The sequence below is a fragment of the Pteropus medius genome, unplaced genomic scaffold (assembly GCF_902729225.1).
Source record: "Pteropus medius unplaced genomic scaffold, Ma_sr-lr_union100, whole genome shotgun sequence".
In the NCBI taxonomy this organism is placed as follows: Eukaryota; Metazoa; Chordata; class Mammalia; order Chiroptera; family Pteropodidae; genus Pteropus; species Pteropus medius.
The window spans coordinates 4,007,029-4,028,605 of record NW_024344378.1 but is presented as its reverse complement, the minus strand read 5'-3'; the positions used below and the strand labels follow the sequence as shown (position 1 = coordinate 4,028,605).

At 42.0% G+C, this 21,577-nt stretch overlaps 1 protein-coding gene across 2 annotated transcripts; it reads left to right on the top strand.

Moving 5' to 3' along the window:
• The first annotated feature begins 103 nt into the window (after window positions 1–103).
• Window positions 104–21,247, top strand: KIN (Kin17 DNA and RNA binding protein). 2 transcript variants are annotated; one of them, XM_039871038.1, is made up of 14 exons: window positions 150–289; window positions 2,889–2,990; window positions 3,808–3,902; window positions 5,192–5,235; window positions 5,320–5,442; window positions 6,239–6,420; window positions 7,184–7,232; window positions 8,145–8,202; window positions 9,051–9,180; window positions 10,917–10,967; window positions 13,778–13,846; window positions 14,622–14,721; window positions 16,037–16,137; window positions 19,398–21,247. In XM_039871038.1, the coding sequence occupies exons 3-14, from the start codon at window positions 3,829–3,831 to the stop codon at window positions 19,458–19,460; spliced, it is 1,044 nt and encodes a 347-aa protein (XP_039726972.1). In that variant the 5' UTR covers window positions 150–289; window positions 2,889–2,990; window positions 3,808–3,828; the 3' UTR covers window positions 19,461–21,247. The 2 variants fall into 2 exon arrangements, with proteins under 2 accessions (XP_039726971.1, XP_039726972.1); XM_039871037.1 differs by lacking the exon at window positions 2,889–2,990 and having other exon boundaries at window positions 104–289.
• Window positions 21,248–21,577: the final 330 nt, after the last annotated feature.

The window sequence follows — 21,577 nt, the reverse complement described above, 5'->3', positions numbered from 1 at the left end:
TCGCTTCCTGCCGCCAGACAGAGGTAAATGTCGCGAGAATTGGAGGCTCGGCCTTCCGAAGCTCCACCTCCTTCCGGCTCGCAGCTGGCATTTGCCCCGCCCACCCCGTCAGCCCCGTTCCGCTTCCGGTCGGCGGGGTACTGAGCTCAGAGAAGTGATCGCTTTGGTGGTCGCGATGGGCAAGTCAGATTTTCTCACCCCCAAGGCTATCGCCAACAGGATCAAATCCAAAGGGCTTCAGAAGCTGCGCTGGTATTGCCAGATGTGCCAGAAGCAGTGCCGCGACGAGGTAAGTGGGCCCGGGTGGCCCCATGCCCGTGCCTCGGCCTCTCCCCTGCGGGGTCCGGCTGGCAGTCCAGGCTCAAGTCCCTTACGCTGGGCTGAAGGCGCGGATCTCAGGTCCCCAGTCAGGCAGGGGGTCTGCACTGGGTGAGTCCGCTGCTCAGCATAGGAGGGACATCCCTCTCCGCAGCCCCGGTCCTGGTGGGAGACCAGTGCTCTTTGACGCCTCTTTCCTCCCCAATTTGCCCCCCCAAAAGAAATGAAACAAAAGGTTTTGCAGTTCTAGTGGAAGCGGTCCTATTCAAGTTGCCATGAGACGGAGGCCTGAGTAGTTAAGTGCCGGGCGCCTGGGCAGTAACCATCACCTCTGACCTGACATGACTTAGGAGAAACCGGAGGATTAGGATTCACACCTCTTTTCGGGACCAGATGAAAAAGGAGAAATAAGCTCTTGCACACGCCTCGTCTAACGTTCATTTATTGGGCACCAACAATGTGCCAGGGCCAGGACGTTATTGTTAACGCGTGAACTCGAGTCGGACTGTCAGAATTAGGAAGCCGCGCCACCTGCCAGCTGTGTGGGCTTGGGCGGGCTGCATTCTCTCTGCTCGGGTACTTGTCTGTAAAGTGGGAACAGTAACTGTACCTCCTTGTAAGGTCGTTGTAGGTTTTAAATGAGTGAATTATGTGTAAAGCGACACGGGGTCATCGGGCAGATCTTGAAATTTATGCTGTGCTGTGGATGTTACACCGTTTCCCATTTGTGAGGTGGATGGCGAAGGAGCCTTGAAGCATTGAGAGCAGCAGGCTAGTAGTGTGAGATGATCATATTTTTCTCCGGAGATTAAATTGAATAAGGACAGAAGAATACTGGGCAATTGGAATCATCTCATCCACTGTTTCTGTGAAAGATTTGATGTTTTAGGTGAGACTCACATTGAATAACATCGATATGGTTATTCTCTTTCATTTCTCTTTAGTTCTATTTAAGTCCAGATGAAATTCTCAGACAGAAAACTAGAGACAAGTACAATAAGCATCCGTATATCTATTATGCATTTAACATTTCAAGCATTTTGCCATATTTACTTTTTTCTGAAATATTTCAAATTATAAACATCAGGATATTTCACCTCTAAATACTTAGATATGCATTTCTAAAATATCAGGATATTTTTCTACAGAGCCACAATATATGTCATCACACAAAACAAAATGAATAAAAATTCCTTTGTGTCATCTGATACATATTCCATACTCAACATTTCCTAGGCTGTTCCCCCAAACGCTTTATAAAGCAGTTTTTTAGAAACCAAGATCCAATCAAAAGCTATAAATTAGGGCTTTTTAAAAAATAGACTTTATTTTTTTGAGCAGTTTTAGATTCACGGCAAAAATGAGTGGAAGATACAGAGATTTGCCATCTATACCCCTGCCCCCACATATGTGCAGCTTCCCCCGCTATCAGCATCCTGCAGCAGAGCTTTACATCTGTTACAGTCAATCACACTGACACGTCATCATCACCAGAGTCCGTAGTTGACACTAGGGTTCTCTTTGGGTGTTATTCATTCTTAGGCTTTGGACAAATGTATATAAGGACCTGTGTCCACCTTTACAGTATCGTATGGAGTAGTTTCACTGCCCTAAAAATCTCTGTGCTCTGGGTTATTAAGACTTAATTCTCTTTAAATTCTAACTTTAGAATAGAGCCTACCCCCCCCCCCTTTCCTCCCATCCCCAACGTTTTTCTTGACACTGATTGGAAGAGGTCAGTCGGTTATCTTGGAGCATTTCCACTTTGTGGATATGTTGGATTATTTCCTTGTGATTGTCTTTTGCCTTCTTTCTCTAACTCTTGTAGTTTCCATGAACTGGAACTTAGAGCTAAAGGCTCGATTAGGTTCAGGTTAAACATTTTGAGGAATGTTTACATTTCATAGGCGATCCAGTGTATTTCATATTGCATCACATAAGGGAGCCCATATGTCTACTAGTGCTAAGATGATTGAATAAACGTGACAGCCTGTAATGTTAGAAAGTAGTATTTTCCCTCTTGCAAGAGCAAGTAACTAATGGGATGATACTTTGGAATCATGGCCATATATCTACTTTTCCCATCAACCTTTTACCTACGTGTTTTAGCATCCTTGCCTGAGTCAGTTATTTCATTAGGAGTTGCAAAGTGGGTTTTTTTTTTTTTTAATTCTTTTGACATTTATTATTGGCATCCGTTCATTTGTAAAAATGTGCTTTTTCTCATCAGTTAGGGCTATTGGATTGTCCTCAAATACCATCCTGAAATATAGTCCCTATGGGAAAAGAGAGATAAATGCTTACTTTTTTCCTTCAAGGCATTTGCAGTGGTCTGACCTTTTTGCCCCCAGATCTGTTCATTGCCCTTCCCTACCTGGGCAGACAACCTGGGGGAGGAGAAGTTGACCCCTATAAGTTCCCTCCTCTGTCTTTTGTCTCTCAATATTGGAAGATCTGCGGGGAGAAAGGTCGGATCTAGAGTATTCCCCTCTTGCTCTCCTACTCCCTTGGCTTTCTAGGATTTAATAACATTGTTTTGTTTTCATTTTACTGACTTATTTTTAATTTAGAGAAAATGGACTGGTTCTTCATGAGACTGTTACCAAGTACACAGATGAGCAAGGGTCGTTTAGGTGGTCCGTGGGTGACCAGAGGTGCGGAAACCACCCCAGGTGAGACCCAGTGTTGAAAGCAGGACAGTGACATTGGGACTGAGCAGCGGGACTGGATAAGAGTTATTAAGGAGGCCGAGGAGACGCAGTGATGAGTGGAACATAGGGCGAAGGAGGAGGACACTAGGACGCCGCCCTCGGTCCCGGCTTGAGTGACTGGGCGTGCGACAGCGCTGTTCGCCAAGATGAATCAGGAGCAAGGCCCATTGCTCATTGTTACTCGTGAAGAACCAGCTTCCATGTTAAGTAGAACAGGTACCAAAGTCAAACTTGTATGTTTTTCACAATCATCTGAAGAAGATACCGATTCAGTCTGTTTAACGTAACCTTTATGTAATATGCAATAATGTGTTTTGGGTAACGAGCTAAGGTTGAGGAGAACGAGCAAAGAATCATTTCCATTCCTTAATGGAAATCACTCATGACCTATTTCACTTCACTATATTTCTCAAAGTGCTTGTATAACTCTCTGTACGAAGTAAGAACTCAACAGGAATTTGTTAAATTGAGTCAAAAACAAAATCACTCTTCTGTTACTGTGCCCTATACTGCTTCTTAATGATGTCTGTTTTCTAAAGCACTATTTTTCTGTCTCTTTAACCTTCTGAGATTCCTCTTTGATTAGCAGGGTTGCTAAACTCAACTTCGTAAAAAAAAAAAATTGTTTTTTAGATGATAGGGTGCTTATAGCTAGTGTGATTATTTTTTACGATTTATTATCAAAGAGCAGCTTTTTAGGGTTTAAATAATACTTCCACTTAGGGCCCATTATGATGAGCTAAATCAGAATTTAACTATTACCTTTACATTTTTGTAGAATGGCTTTAAGTGTCATTGTATGTCCGAATCTCATCAGAGACAACTGTTGCTGGCCTCGGAAAATCCTCAGCAGTTTATGGATTATTTTTCAGAGTAAGTAACTCAAAGACACCCTTATCTCATAAGCTTCATTCAGTCAGACATTTCATAGAAGCTTAACATTTTATATCTTGGAGGCTCTGTTTATTCCTTACATATTAACATGATAGCTATATCATCTTTGTGCTCAATTTTTGTCCCTCTTTGACAGTTTATCATAGTATGAAATTGTTAAAAAAAAAATTGTTAAAAAAAATTGTTAAAAAAAATTTGTTAAAAAAAAGAGGCAATTCAGCCTCTTTCCTTTCACTTCAAACAAATGAAACTACCTTTCATTCTAAAACTGACGTAGCCGAGCATAGCTCTGCAGTCACACTGCCTGACCTGGAATCCTTCGCATCAGGGCTTCTGCACGCACGAGCTGTGTGACTTTGGGTGAATTACTTACCACACTTTGAGAATCATCGTTGTCTACTGTCCACCAGGATTATCTTTGGAAATCACAAATTTTCACTAATTAACTCCTAAATAAATTATTTCATGTTTTTCCACTGTCTCGCTAAAACGCAACCTCTTTAGCGTGACTTCAAGGCACTTCAAAACTTAGCCCCCACCTTATTTTCCAGCTACATCTTCGCCCGGTTTTTCTGTCCTACTCCCATTCTCACGCTCATTTTCATCTGCCCTCAACGTCAGCCAAATTAGAGGGTCATTCCTCAGACATCTGAAGCTTTCCTGTCTCTGCCAGCTGGGAATGGCCTTCTCTTCCTCTTCACCTGTAAAAGACCTATTTTTACTTCACCACCCATATATGTTAAAGACCTCAATGGTTCACCATCATCTCTATGATATTTCATTACCTCTTTTTTTCAATTGACTTCTATTATGACAGATTCTGCTAGATTATAATCTAAGTCAGGATTTCTGTTTTAGTCATCTCTGTTTATCTAGCAGTTAACAGTGTCCTCACTTCATAGGATGACAGTTTCTTGCAGAATAAGGGCCGTGTTGTTATTTTCAATAGAATGGGGTTATTATTGCCGCAGTCAGTAGCTCTGAGACCTCATGAAGGACCCTCTTAAAAGATGCGTAGTCACTTTTGCAATACTGATTTGCCAAGACAAAAAGTTTCAACTTCAAACTGACTGTTAACCTTAATTCTTGAAAGCTATAATCTTTTGAGATTCTTTCCTTGTTCAGTGTTTAAAGATTCCTAACAGATTTTCACATAGGTATTTCAATATTATTTGAGAATCCAAACTGTATGATGACTTAAATTTCAGGAAGATAGTGCTATACATTTGTAGATGTTCCCTTAATGCTTGCCTTTCTTTCTTTCTTAGAGAATTCCGAAATGACTTTCTAGAACTTCTCCGGAGACGCTTTGGTAAGCATCTGAAGGGTTATGCACAGAATAACTTCATAACCGTATAACCTGCTCAGAATCAACAGTGTCACATTTTGTCCTTAGGCACTAAGAGAGTCCACAACAACATTGTTTACAATGAGTATATCAGCCACCGGGAGCACATCCACATGAATGCCACCCAGTGGGAGACCCTGACCGATTTTACTAAGTGGCTGGGCAGAGAAGGTGAGCATGAGACCTATCTGAATAGTGGTCATGTGGTCCCATGGCAGGGAGGAAAGAGTTGTCATGGTTGCTGTGTAAATTTATGTAAAAAAGGATGGGTGGGCAATTAAAAACCGTGGGGGAGCGTGGCATTCCAGGCTTGATTTTGTGTGTTACAGCTGAGTACGAACATCTGCAGTGGTTCCGTTGACAGTGTCAAGATTTCTCGCCAAAGCATCCTCTCATTTAGGTCAAGCGTTATTATCAGTCCTATTCCCCGCCTCCCGCCCCATATTCCTTTCACTTTAGGAAACTTGTTACCCCCTCTTAAGGAGATTTTTTAACTTGATCGCTTCTTTTCCCATTTTTAATCTTAGGATGAAAAGTTGGAGAGAGGAGAGAGAGAAATTTTGTGTCAGTGTATTACTTATTCAGTGTGTTGGTTTATTCCATTTTAGTAGAAAATTTCTACTTAGTTAAGTTAGCAGAATATCATGTACTCGTTGAATGTTAAATTCTCAGACACAGTTGAATAATTACTAAGCAAGACAATACTTCTTTCACGTGTTTTCCTTTTTTAAATATGTTGCCTCAACCTAGCTAGTCAAAAAGCAAAATAATTTTTTGTTGTTCAAAAAGATAAAATATTCCACTTAAAATACCTAATAAATCTCATTAACTATGAATATGGAAAATTCATGTACTGCACGAATGTATTTGAACAAATGAGTAAATAACACAGAGATAGGACACATTCATGTTTACCTTTGGCTTTGAGCATATACAGATTTATGGTGTCCGTTGTCGTTGTTTTAAGGCTTGTGCAAAGTGGACGAGACACCGAAAGGCTGGTACATTCAGTATATAGACAGGGACCCAGAGACTATCCGGCGCCAGCTAGAACTAGAGAAAAAGAAGAAGCAGGACCTTGATGATGAAGAAAAAACCGCCAAATTTATTGAAGAACAAGTGAGAAGAGGTCTGGAAGGGAAAGAACAGGTGGGCAACAATATGCTTGAGAGACGCGGTCAAAAAAGAGCTCAAAGAAGCAAAACTGCTTGTTTTTTTAGGCTTCGAATTGAGTTTTGTAGCAAAGTCCCCTAAGTAAGTGGAGCAAGAGCATGGCCGAGTGGAAAAGCCAGGTTTTGGAGCTGAGACAAAGCTGGGTTGGTTCCTGACGTAGGGGTGTCACGATCTGGTGTCGTTCTGTCCTCTAAGCCTGTTTCCTTATCCTGAAAAGAGGCAAAGCTTAACGAGAAGAAACAGCAGGTCGTTTTTTCCTGGTCTCGGTTAGTGCGGTGCTGGGGAGGGATGGTGTGGGCAGGTCGTGGGCTAGCACCTGCTCCGGCCTGGGGAGGAAGTGAAGTATTTGACGGTAGATACCACCCGTGGGTCGAGGAGTCTTGAAGAATTCACGGGCAAAACCTGGGTAAATGGAGGAAGGAGGGCACAGTGGTAGTTTGGGGCTTAGAATAACAGATCAAGGCATTTATTTCAGTATGTATTTATTGGGCGCCTCCCGTGTGCCAGGCGCTTGTCTAGGCATGGGGGACACAGCAGTGAACAAAAGGTTTAAAAACCCTATAAAATCTCAATTGGAGAATATTTGCAATACATATAATTTCTCCATTAGGGCCATAATCATTCTAGAGTTGGCCCTCGGCGCTGTCGTCAACACGGGTAGCGAGTCCCAATTTAGGAGTATTGAGTATTGATGGTGAATGCACTGTGGACCAAACCTTCCAACTTTTTCCCCCCTAAGGAGGCCCCTGTTTTTACGGAATTAAGCAGAGAAAATGATGAAGAAAAAGGTAATTTCACTTTTTTATTTCCTTTTAATGTGGATGTTTTTGTGTCGGATCTGCTGAAAGCTAGCAACATGTTGGGGAGCGGGACGTGTAATCTGTCTGGATTGCATTGCTCCCACGGATAACATGAAAAGGCAGCGCTAACAAATTGGATGCGATGCCCTCAGCTACAAGGAACAAACCGGCTGGAATTTGCTCAGGCAATAAAGAAACGGTTTGTTGAGCCAAGAGTCCCCACAGTGCAGTGGTTCAGGGTGCCACGCTAGCAGCAGCTGGACACCCAGTGGCCGCCGGCACTGCAGCCACCGAGCACTGTCCAGGCAATGACATAGCATCTCTTTTGGCATCCCCTGTGAGCGAGGAAGCCTCTCCTAGAAGATGCTCCTGCTGCCAGTAGACTTCCTTTCGAATGTCATTGGCCAGACCGTATCACGTGTCCACATCAAAGACAGTCGCAATGAAGGGGAATGGGATCGTTTTGATTGGTCAAGACCAAAAGAACCTTACTAATCACCTGCCAAAGGTCCCACCTTGTAGTCCCGTCACCTTGGGCATTAGGTTTTCAACTAATTCAAATGTGAATTTGGAGGGCCACAAACATTCAAACGAGCATCCTCTGAGCCCTGTGAGAGAGGTGTGGACACCTTAGGAAAGTCGGGTTCCTGCTAGTGTAAGGAGCAGGGGTATTGGAGTGTGAAGGCGGCCCAGGCTGTCTGCTTCAGCCCAGCCATATGAAGGTCTTTCCCAGCCCTGTAAGCTTCCATCTAGCACATTCTACAGGAATTTGCGATCTCTAGATAGGAGCGTTCCGGCTCTCACTTCTTCAGAATTTCTATGTGGATATATTATATCTTATCTGATAAGTTTTATTATAATTTTCCTGAAATATATTGTGTGCCAATTTATCTCTTCCAGTTACATTCAATTTGAATAAAGGAGCATGCAGTTCAGCGGCAACGTCTTCCAAGTCAAGGTGAGCTGTGTGCACAGGTAGCTGAGAACTTGAGAGAATTTTTGTGGGATGTTGATTACGTTTTGAAAGCTGCAGTATTGTGAATTATTTTTTCTGGTCCTAATTTTTTTTGGTTTTTGTTTGATGGATGGTCGTCATTTTTTTGGGGTTTTTGTTTGATATGTGTGTGTGTGCATGCACGTGTGCACGCGTGCAGGCTTTTTTTTAAGCAGCTGTTTTTTTTCTCCTTTGCCTGTCATATAAGATTCTATCTTTTGAGGAAAGGTCCGTTTTGATTAAGGGCTCCACAGACTTTCTGTAGAGGGCCACATAGTAAATATTTTAGACCTCGTTGGGCATATTATATGTCTTTGTCCCAACCGTTTAACTCAGCTGTCGGAGTGAGAAAGCGACCATAGGCAATAAATACATAAATGGATGAACATAGCTCTTTTCCAGTAAAATCATATTTATAAAACCAGGAGGTGGCTGGATTTGGCCCTCAGGCTGTAGTTTGCCAAACCCTGATGTAGCATGTTGTCAGGTCTTCAATCCACTTTTCGTGTTCTCTTCAAGTTTTTATATATTCTTTCACCAGATATTTATTCACTATTTGTGATGGGAATAAATGTGCAGTCTAGTTAAGGAGGTTAAAAACCTAAATATTAAAGAAGATATTCAGGAAGGGACCATTATATACTGGAACTTAGTTTGAAGCTGCATGATATTTTCTATTTTACTTAGTATTTTACATGTTGTTTATTTAAGGCCTACCTCCGAGTTTTTGTTTGTTTGTTTTTGTTTGTTTGTTACTAACCGGACCGCCTGTCCGTGGTCTGGTTAGTAAGCGTGGCTCTTCTTTGCGTCAGTTCTCTGGGACCAAGCGCGTTGACGATGAGCGGGACCGCAGCGTCCGTGAAGCGGAAAGAGGCCTCCCAGGGCTCGGCTCAGCCCAAAGACAAGAAGAAGAAGAAAAGTGCACTCGACGAGATCATGGAGGTACCGAGCGCCAGCTGCCCGCCGACCCTTGGGTCTTAGAGGGGTGATGCAGTTCCGACCAAGGGAACTTAGATAGTTTCACCGTTAGATGACCATAAAGGTGGGGAGATGGGAATATACCGTGGTTAGGGAGACGGAGACTGGGTCGGTTCCATTGCACGGACCCCCTCCCCTACTGGGTTTAGTTCCTCGCCTCGAGCGCTGTGTCCCGAACTCTCCACGCAGCTGTGGCCAGTAGGGCTTGATGAGGACGGCCGTGGTCCCGGAAGCTGGCATTGACAGCTCCGTCCCCTCTGTGGTTCTGTGAAATGGGCATCCTGCGCGTGTCCCCCCAGCCTCTGCTCCTGTTGTCCACTCACCAACTCCCAGCCAGCAGGGGAAAGCTGCGACATCGCTCCGATTCGATTTAACCTCGTGGCTAAGTTTGTGTGATGAATCACTGAAAATGTGATTATCTGGATCTGGGGCTGTATTTCCTCCCTGGGACTCTAGAGCAGCTCCTCACATACTCCTAAATATTCCGTTCTCCTTCCCGACGCGTGACCCTACCTGATCAATCCATGTATGAGATTAAGCGGAAGGGAAGAGGAGGAAGGACAGGCTAAGAGAAAGAACAAGGGGACACAGGCAGCTCCTTCTCCCTCTGCCGTCCTCTCCTCTAGTCTCCCCATCTCTTTTCTTCGCCATGAAGGGACAGGAAGTCACTGCTTGGTCTTCCCTGGTACTGGGTCCTGTAAAGCTTAAGGTATAACCTGCGGGGACCCTGGGAGGCGCGTCATTCCATCGCCGTCGGGTGGGCGTGGTGCCAGGTCCTGGGTCTGTACAGTGGGGACAGAAACAGCCCCTGTGTGTCACGGAGCTTTTGTTCTGTGAACAAGGAACCAGGAAACAAGCAATTACAAAATGCTGAGCATTAAGGAGTCTCAGGCAGGGGTCCGGGACGTGCTCGTGAGAGGGCTCAGAGGCCAGGCACACCTCTGAGTCAGGATCTGAAGGGATGATCCCAGGGTCTGGACAGGCGTGGTGAGCACAAGGTGTTACCGGCCACGACAGGCGTTTTCAACTCTAATCCAGAGGAGAATGGAAAGCCACGTCTACCTACATTGACTATAATACACGCCACATTTAGAATGTTCATCGTTCGTATTGGAGAGTTGGAGGAAATAAAACGAGGCTTACGATGGACCGAAGCATGGCGTTCAGTCCCAACGATGGGACTCTGGGTTCCAACTTAGGAGCCACGGCGGAGCCGCACGGCCCGTGGGCACTCTGTTCTTGGGGTCCCCTTAGGTACGGCCCTACGGGTCGTGTGTTCACTCGCGTCCGCCACAGGCTGCACCACGCCTACCAAACAGGGCAGCTCCTCCTGCCGTCAGACCGCCACCCTAGCCGCACTGCGCCGGGGGACCGCCGCCTGCTTGCGGGCTCCTGCCGGTCACGCGGGAGGAGGCGGGGTCGGGGGGCAGCACAGCTCGGCGGAGGCCTCCCCGCGCCCCACGAGTAGGGTGTGTGTGTGCTTTTGTGGGCAGTGGCCTTGGTGCATCACATATTTTTTTTAACTCATTCGTTTTTTTAATCGAAAACTAATTGCAAAAAAATGTTTATTTGTATTTGTCGGAGCTCATAAATGACATCATTGATCTATGAAGTGGGTGTTTTATGCTGTTCTTTTGCTAAGTAGGATGCTATTTAAAATGCTTTTAAAGAGATGATGTTGTGATTATCTCGTTTTACAGATTGAAGAGGGGAAGAAACGGGCTTCTCGAACAGACTACTGGCTGCAGCCGGTGCGTGTGCTTCCGCTGTCAGTGCTGCCGGTAGCTTCGGTGTAAACGACTGGCCTCCTTGACCACGTGTGCATTACACACCCAGCCCTCTAACTGTGATGCGTTTTTTTTCTATTTGATTTTTAATTATTAGCTGCATCTGTAGTGGAGGGCTACCCCATGCTTACAGGCTGATAATATTCTTTGAGTTTCATGCCAGACTTGTTTATGGGCACCTCGAATTTAAGCCTGCAATCATTTTCCATTTTTGCTATACGACAAAAGATTGTAGTTTCAGAAATTGTAAATGCAGAAGTACTTGTTTTTAGCTTACATCTTAGAATGCCCATTTAAGTCCTTTGTCAAAAAAAAAAAACAGGTTTTAATTTACAAATTCAGGGAAAGCTTTGTATTTTGTTGCTTACTTATTTTAAGATAATCATTTTATAATCATTTTTAAACTTTTAAATAATTTTTTAAAATTATTTATTGATGCTCTGTTTTGAACTTACTGAGACGTGAAGTTTTCATAAAACCTTCAAGGCACTTTAATTATTCTTAAGCTAGTTTGATCAATAACAGGAGCATGAGAAGTAGTCTGCTATTTAGGTAATTTCTGATTTGAAAAATAAGATCAGTAATAACCTCGAAGGCCAAGAAGCCCAGAGTTCAGATTCGGATCTTCACAGCCCTTCCTCCACTAGCTTGAAGATAATTTGGCTTCCATATCTTACTTTATGTTTATACGATGGAAAACATTTCTACCTGGGGGTCACGTGACGGATCATGAAATAAGTTATTTAATATGAAAATACTCTCTCTGTTAAATAAAAAATATGCATTTGGTATGAATTATTTCAGTCAGTTCTCATATCAGCCCTATAGGGTGATTACTGTTATTCTCCCAGTGTCGTAGGTGAGGAACTGAGGCATGAAGCATTTGAGGAATTTCCTCAAGGCTGTTTAGTCCATGGCGAGCCAGGACCGTCCGTGGCAGTCTGAGCCAGTAGCTTGTCCTTGCTCTCGTAAACAGTGCTGCTTCCTGGAGGCGTCACCCTCACTCCCTTTCTGAGCAGAAGTCTGGGTCGGGATTAGTAAAGGAAGGACCTGTCGGAAAGAAACCATCCACGAATTATTTTTATTTTTCCCGTTAGAGTACTTGACGTTTGAATATGACTAGTTTTAGATATTGTTTATGAACATGTAATCAAGAATTTCGCTTAAAGCAGTAGTTCTTAACCAGGAGGGATTAAGAAATTTTTTTTCCTACGCTTACCTCAGTCTCCATAATAGCAAACGTCACGAAACAGTGTATTGCATACACCTATGCTGTGGAGACAGACACTTAGGGCACAGCGGACCCTGGGATTTCAAAATACACGTGTTCTGTACCCCTGCCGTCCAGCCTCCTGGCGGGAAAGGCACATATAGTTTCACTAGCCTCTTCGGTGAATCCGATATGTGCCCTTGGGTTAAGATCTATTGGATGAAAAGAAAAAGAAAACCGAAAGCAAAAAGTGAAAAAAAAAAGCAAAGCATTCCAGGTTTTAGTTAGTCCCAAAATTTTCTTCCCATTGCCAAAACTTTCAATTCAGTTTTATTTCCTGACGATAGTTTTCTCACATCGTAAATTATTCAGATTTTCTTCATAGTTCCCCTTACAGAGTGTCCACGTTAAAAGAGAGAATCAGCCAACAGTGCTCTGATGACTCAGTGTGTCTCTTACTCTGAAAAGGGCAATCAATACGTTTGTTAAAACAGCCCGCAGCCCACACAGATTGGAGAGCTCCATTTTGTAAACTCAGAAAGGACAGGTTTTGAACAGATCTGTCGACAGTGAGCAAGTGTCAACAAGTGCCATGATGTAATGAGTTATCTTTAAGTTTTAAGAGTGTGTACCCATGAGGGCGTTTGAGAAATTCTGCCCAGAAATACTCTGGCTAAATCAGAGAAGCTGTTTTGGCATTATTTGGCTTTACTTAGAAAGTCTTAGTAGAACAGAGATTTAAGAATAATCTTCCCTTAGACGTGTCTTTCTGCCGTTGGATATACTTTCCACAAACTCCTTGCTGAAATTTTGTTAATAGAATTTTTAGCTTGGCTTAATGAAATACTTGTGCCCATCTAGTACCTGTTATAGTCGCTTGATGTGGCAAATGTAGAATTACTTTAGAGAATATAGTAATATGTGAGGTGATCTAATTTTCTTTATCAGCCATTTACACAGTTAACTTAAATCAGGAAAACGAGGAAGAAGCAACATTGGAATGCGTTAATATGAAGTAAGCCCAGATTTCTCTCCCATTCCAGAATTAGTTGCTCAGACGATACTTTTAGCTGGAATTAGTCTGGAGGAGTTCCCACCTGTATCAAAAATTCAAAGCAACAAAAGAACATTGGGCAGTGCCATGTCCCGTGGGACTCTTGCCATCTGTGTTCTTATCAGCAGTGAATACCAACAGGATAATGTCCTTGACCCTTTTCACTTCTCTGAAAGGACAGAAAAGAAGAAGCTATCAATGAAAGACGTGGATCAATAGAGTCGAGATTTATAGATAAAAGTCTTAGATTTTAAGAAACCTTCACTGTGGAAATCGGCCATTAGATATATATTTTTTCCTTTTGGTAACTTGAATAAAAAGAGAAAGAAGGAACGAAAGATTACTAAGGAAATGCCATATGGGGAAGGCTTAGAACCCCAGAATTTCTCATTTAGCAGAGCAGTTGCATTCTATTATGATTTTTGGTGAACGTGGTTTAAAACGAAGGAGTAAAACAAAAGTTATTTTTTGTCTTTCTTTGCATCTTTATTTTTGGTTGTTACTTCCTAGGAAATCGTCGTGAAAATTATAACCAAAAAACTCGGAGAGAAATATCATAAGAAAAAGGGCATTGTTAAGGTAAGAACGTGAAGTCATGAATGGAATCAGCGAAAGGGGCTGGTGGGTGCCTGAGTCACGCCATTTTGGTATTCCTTAAAAATCAAGTTCTATTAGCAGAAAGCACACATCTGAGGTCTCCGATGGTTCTACAAAAGGAAAGCTGAATTCATAATATATCATCTTCAACCATCGTTTACGCTTAACCTCGGTCTGCTTTCTTACGGGAGCCAGTAGTGTGTGTGTGAAAACCCACTGGTGCCTCTTACACTCAGTGTGTGCACGCCGTGCTGACCAGCAAGATGCATTCTCTTTGTCGATGATGGGCAACATAATTATGCCCCTCGGGTTCTAAGGAGGACTTCTCGTGTTTCCTGAGAGGCTGTCTTTTGGCCGTTCTGGGGTTTCAAAATTTAAAAGTCAGCCCTCCGTCCATTTCTCCCTTGTGCTTTTCCTAAGTGTGGTGTCAGCCCAGCGCCCAGCCTGTGCATGCACGAGTCGCCCTCCATCTGCACTCGAAGCTGTGCCAAAGGGTCCCTCTCGCTAGATTTCTTAAGTCCTATTCGAAGATCACCTGTCTTTTATCCTTTCCAGAGGAAAACCTCGACTAAGCTTTGCACCGAGTTCATCATATATCAGACTGAGAAATCGTGTATGGAATCTGGAAAATGTCCTTTATAGGAGTTACTCTTATCTTTGGATTGGAATTTCATTTGTTTTCATTTTATTTATTTGTCCCTTGAAATTTGTGTTCACGTATCTCTTCTATTATAAAAGTGTTGATTTTACATGACAGGAAGTAATTGACAAGTATACAGCTGTCGTAAAGATGATTGACTCTGGAGACAAGCTGAAACTTGACCAGACCCATTTAGAAACAGTCATTCCAGCACCAGGTAAATCTTCTTGCAGACCACGTAGTGCATGTGCCAACAAAATGAGCGACTCCGTTTCTTAAACCACAGGTTTCCGACATTACTTGATAGTTCTAGATACGAGTTTCCTCTTTAGAAATAACGTAACTTCCAATCAAACTATTTGACTTCCGGTGAAGTGGTAGTTTACCAGTCCTCCGAGAAGCGATTCGTGGCTTGAATAAATTTTCCCTTCCTGGAATTTTTTTTTTTTTTCGAGAAGCAAAACACAGACGTATCTGGATAAATTCAATCATATTAGGGTTATTATTAATATATTTATTTAGCTATCTGAGGCAGTGAAAGTCAGTATTGTTTTGCCTCTCCGTTTCCTTAATGATCTCGATCGTTTGGGCACTAACATGTCTGGTATCAGTGCTACTTTGGTCAGGTCGTTTGCCTCCAGCCCGGTCTCTTTGGGGTGCTGTCATTGCTGGTACGACGATAATATTAGTCTCTAAAACGTTCACTTATTAGATCCTTTATTCTTCCTCTTTGAAATAAAACTCATTTAAGGGCTTAAAAATTTTCATCTTTAGTTAGAGATCATCGGCATTCGATAAACCAGACTCGTATAAAGTATACAATTTGATAAGTTTCAAAACGCGAATACTCCCGTCAAACCATCCCTACAATCAGGATAATGACCGTTTCGTCACTCCCCTAAGGTCTCCTCATTCCCCGTTATAATCCTTCCCTCCCACCCTCCTCTCTCCCGCTATCTCTCCCCAGGCAGCCATCAGTCTGCTTCCACGACTGTTTGTTTTTCTGGTCACCTGTTGATAGATGTTTGGGTCATTTATAGGTTTTGGTTGTTACAAATACAACTGCTGTGAACATCCACATACAAGTCTTTCATGGACACGATTTCTATTGGGAGGACACTCAGAACTAGAGTGGCTTAGTCGTATGACAGGCATATGTGTTAAACTTTTATGAAACTGCCAAGCCGTCTTATGATTTTGAAAAGAGACGAAGTAAGCAAATGTTTTTCCGATTATTTCTGGACTCTGAGCATTTCCTCCAAGTACCTTATACACTTTGCAATCTAAGCTTAAAACCTTTCCCTTTGACAAATACATGGGGGAAAAACGAGAAGTCATACTGTGACAGTTATCAAAGTGTCTCCAAACTGTACTTTAGAATATTACAGAGTTCTTAAATGATTCAGAACTTCTAAGAGAAGAGTTTGGTTTTTGTTGTATTTATTCACTGAAATTGCATTTTGCTATAACAAAGTAGAAGGAAAAAGGAGACATTTTCTCTGCATTCCGTGTCATATTCTTTTCTGTCGTAGGAAAGAGAATCCTCGTTTTAAATGGAGGCTACAGAGGAAATGAGGGGACCTTAGAATCCATCAACGAGAAGACCTTTTCCGCTACTATAGTCATTGAAACTGTAAGTACGTTTAAACAAAGACAAATTTCACAATGCTTTCAAAATGTGCCCTGGTTCTTTTTCATCGGCTTGGTCTTTGTTTTATCTCAGAGTTTGGCTTTTTTTGTTTGCCTTCTCTCCTCTTTGGAAATCTGTAAGCTTATTTTCTCCAGTGACTACCATTGCTATAGCATTTTAATTTTTTTTTTCTTTTAAGCATTTTATTTTCTAATTAAAAAGGAAGCGCATGTGTTTCTTAGTCCGTTCGGGCTGCTGTAGCAAGATACCAGAGACTGAGCTGCTTAGAAACAACAGAGATGCTTTTCTCCTAGTTGAGACCTGGAAGTCCAAGATCAAGGCCCTGGCAGATTTGGTGTCCGGCAAGGGCCTGTTTCATGGTTCATATGTCCTCACAGGGTGGAAGGAATAGGGGACCTCTCTAGGGTCCCTTTATAAGGCCACTAATCCATTCATGAGGACTCCGCTCCCAGGGCCTGATCACCTCCCAGTGGCCCTGTCTCCAAATACTGTCACTCTGGGATTAGGCTGCACCATATGAATTTGGGCTGACACACATTCAGTCTATAGCAATACTCATCATGTAAAATCTGAAAAATACCACTTAATATAAATATGTTTTTAAATTACCCATAATCCCCCGGCCAAATAACCCCCATTAATATTTTGGTCTGTTCCTTTCCAGTCTTCATATTTTATAAAATCGTATACATAGTACGTACAGTTTCATATCTTGACTTTTTCCTTCACGTCTAATAGAAAACACAATTTGGCAAGGTGTAATTTGTAGGGAATGTATAGTCACAATTAATGGGGAAAAAGCCACAGAGCTCAATTTTTTAAAATGCTCCCCCTTCTTTCATAAAGGATTAAGGTAGCAGAGATCAATAAAATAATAGTTTAAAAGAAATCTGATGTACAAAAATTACTTATTGATTTTGAAGCGATTGTTCAGTGACTTGCTTGTGCATGAGGCCGAGGTGGTCGGTACCTCAGCCGGCTTCAGAAGGAAGGACTTAAAACGTGCTTTGTGCTCACCTCCTGATTCTCTTCAGAACTCTGAACTATGCATTATGTATCCTTATGTCTAAACGAAAGACTTTCATCTCCAGTCCAGTAAGTGTTAGTATTTTGCGGGGGATAGTAGACTCCTTAGGGAGTCTGATGAAAGTTCTAAACTCTCCAAAAAATTACACTGAACTGCCAAATTTTATCTCAAGGTTCATAGGTTTTATCTCAAGGTTCATAGGCTCCTAAACCCTCTGGAGATAGGTTAGGGAATATATTGTGTCTGAGGAAGGTTTTCTGGAAAAAAACATTTAGGTCCTTAATTGAGAGATATCACATTTGAAGTAAATGAAGCATTTTTTTTCCCTGTTCCTGACAAAACTAACCCAGAAACTCCCTAACTGACATAAACTATAAGGGGAAAAAAGGAAAAAAGGAATCTCACCTGTCGCTGAGGAATTCGTCAACCTGACCGAATGAACAGATGGAGTTTTTTAAAAGTCAGTACGTTTTCTCTCTGACTCTATCAGGCTAAGGTCATGGGAGACGTCCTACCTATTTCCATGGCTCACCGATCCTCCTCCGTTTTTAAATTTCACGATACTACCCAAGTTAGACCCGCTTCACGTTTTCATCTCGGACACACAGAGCAACCGCAGGTCCCTGAGGGTGTCCTCGGCTCTGTCCAGATACCGTTGGGTTGCAGTGCGTGTGATTTTCAGGAGGTGCTTTCTTTCCCCGGTGTCATCTTCCTTTCTGAAGCTCTCATCGCGTGCAGAGCTGCGCTGAGCCAGAGCCGAGGGGGAAACCCACACACAGCGCCTTTCTGGCTGATGGCAAAGCAGCGTGTGCTTTGGGAGAAGGAAACTCACCTGCTAGTTTTGGGGTTTTTTCTTTTTCGTTTGCAATCTGCCTCCATATCTTTGAAAACATGCGTTAGTATGTGCACGTGTCTGTCTCTTATGTCCCACGTTTTCTCCAAGTTGGTGCCGTGACACACATGAACTTTTCCAGCGATTTCTCTTATTTATTTATTTTTTTTTGATCATTTCTGGCATCTTAAATTTTAGTATCAGTATCATAACATTTGAAATTTATACATTTATTAAGCAGATTTTAAAATGCTAACAAATTGTTCAAAAACAGCCTCACTTTTTTTTTTTAGCCGTTTCCTTAATGAACCCAAACGTCTGGCTCCCTTCTCGGTCCCCAGCCTTGTGCTGTCATCATAGTGTCATGGACCATAGACCCTGAGACTTGATAAGGCAAAGCTCAGCCTGGGTCCTGCTCTACCTGGGAACTTATTTCCTTTAAATACGATCGTTACTATATATTAAAAGAATGGCATTTTAAAGGGAAGTCGTGAGTCTCTAAAAAATGGGATTTGAACTCGGGCGGTCTGGTTCCAGAGCCCGTATTCTTAGCCTCTGGGTTCCCAGGTTGTGTTGGCTTTTATGACAGGTACTGTCTTTCAGTATCTAGTTGTCCCCTTTCCCTTTTTGTTGGATATGAAAAGATGAAAATATATTTAAAGTCGGACACATTTTTGGTAAAAACCAGCCTGTCACAGCTAAACTGGACAAGCATGTTTGAGTATTTATATTGCCTGAAATAATATTTGCTGTAAAAGAAAAAAAAAGAAATCCTCAAATTGATAATGGTGCAAACATAATATAAGTTTACTTCTCATTTTAAAAGTCCAACATGAGAGTTCTTGGTGGGGGAACAGCTCTGGTCTAGGGAGATATTTGTGAGGCCAGGGATCTTCCAACCTGTGGCTCTACCATGTTCAACAAGTGTCTCTTGTTACAGTCTTTATGTCCTGTGCTTCAGGCAGACCGAGCGGGGGACCTCAGATTGGGGTAGACGGCAGCGTGACTTGGGCTTGGAGGTGGCACCCGTCACTGCTGTTCCCTTCTGCGAGCTGCTGCACGTATGGCCACACCTAACCACAGGGCAGCTAGGAAACCTAACTGGTTGCGCAGGAGGTAGAGGGGAGACTGAACAGCCAGCAGGCCTTGCCACGGCATCTCACCGAACACTCGTCAGGCGTCACTGAAGCACCTGTGGTAGTTCCCGATGAGAATGACATAGGATGTTTATAAAATTCATGAACATTGAGCGATGTTAGCTACCTTAATGGCATTTTAGGGATATGGAAAAGGAAAACTTATATTCTTAAGCGTAGTTTCATTTTCTTGCCTTTTAAGTGCATGCGTGTTTTTAACCTTGTCTTCATTTATTTTAATTTGTAGGGCCCTTTAAAAGGTCGCAGAGTGGAAGGAATTCAATATGAAGACATTTCTAAACTTGCTTGAGTTTGAAAATTTGTTAACAACGTATTAAAATCCTAAAGCATCAAATTGGTGTTCGCCAAGGCGTTATGAGACTCTACTGTGTTAGGGTGATTCTTTTGTATAAACGAACGGATTTATTTAAATATTACTGTATAGCCGTTTAGCTAAACTTACAGAAAAATCTAATTATGTCTCATGAAGTATCAAAACGATGTAAATTTATCCTTGTTACTTTTGTTTTGTAATATTTCCTTGAGTTTTTAATCTTTATTAAAAGAATTATTGTAAAGTGTTTTATATAAGACAATTTAGAATCATATAATTAGAAGAAATTCTTCATATGCTCTAAATTTATATTTTCAGTCGTAAAGTAGTAATGTCGAACTCTAAATATAATTACATTTTAAAAAGTCAAGCTAATTGAATAGCAGCTTTATTGAGATATAATTCACACACGATGCAGTATCACCCATGTAAGGTGTCCCATTGCAGTGGTTTTCAGTATATTTACAGGCTTGTGTAACTGTCACCACTATCTGATTTTAGATCATTTTTATAACCCCAGGAAGAAGCCGTGTACCCATAGTCACTCCCTGTTCGCCCTCTCTCTCCAGCCCCCGGCAGCCACTAATCCACTTCCTGTCTGAAAGGATCAGCCATTCTGGACTTTCCATATAAATGCAGTCAATGTGACATCTTTGTGACTGGCTTCTTTCACGTAGCATCATGTTTTCAAGGTCCATTCATGTTGTAGCCTGTGTCAGTACTCATTCTTTTTTTTTTTTTTTTACTGCATTCCTTTTTTAAAATGCTGAGTAGTACTCCACTGTATGGATGTACCACATTTTAAAAAATCCATTCATCATTTGATGGACATTTTGGTTGTTTTCACTTTGGGGCAATGATATATAATGCTGCAGTGAACATTTGTGTACGAGATTCTGTGTGAATGCGTGCTTTCAGTTCCCAAGAGTGGAACGGCTGAGTGTCAACGCCGTAGCTCACGTGATACCCTGTTCAGCGTTTTGCGGAACTGCCAGTCTGTTCCAAAGCAGCTGCACCACTTACAATCCCACCAGCAGTGCTGAAGTATGCATTTATTTTTAAATAAGCAGAGCAGTATATTATTCAGGGATGCTTAAGACACGAAACCACCTCACATTTGCTTATGCACCACCCTCCGCCAAAAAAAATAAAGAAGTTTATAGTTCACATAACTGAAAAGGAACAGACTCGAGCTTTACGTGCAGAGAGATCAGAGAGTGAGCAGCTTCATCGGGGCTGGGTCTCAACTGGGTCTCTGGAGTCACTTCCGATTGGGATCAGGCAGAAGAGACGATGCCACTTAATGATACCAAGTGACACTTAAAGCATGTGGAATGGTTTTCATAAGACCTCATACTTGTAGGTACTAAAGTAACTCCTGATTCATTGTTCATTTTTACCACACATTGAAATACTTTTTAATTCCCCCTTTTGACTTGTTTCTTTGGATTGCCAGTTTTCCAACTCTTAAGAAAACACAAGCAAACATAAACTTACGACAGAGGTATGATCTGAGCTAGGAGTCTGGTTTCCTCAAACTTAGGCTCTCAGTTTTCTGACTAAAAGACATACATATCATCAATGGTTTAATGGAAACTGTTGAGATCGGTACTTAGGAAAAGCTTCGAATAAATGCTAAAGATGATTACTATGTCTGACAAATAACCAAAGGAAAGCACAGAATTGCAATGGGTAAGAACTTGGACTGTATCACCAAAATCCACTAACACTGACACAATAAAGTCACCCGATTTCACTTTGAACTTGTGGTTTATTTATTTGGCCTTATAAATATCATTAGCCTTTTGTAGGATATAACTTACTAATGTACTTTGAAATACATCTAATCATATAAGGTTTAAAATTAAATGCCATTACTCTCAGGAATTGTTTAGTAATGTCAGTACTGTGTATAGGAAGCCATCCAAGAAAATATCCTGAGCAGTCTTAAATATGTGAAGAATTTCACAGCAACCGAATCTCCAGGGTGATCTTAGAATCATGTCAGGGAGGTAAGACTGTTACAGGATTATAATTTAATCAGAAGACACTTACCCAATAATATTATATTTTATTTGAAGAATGATTGGCTG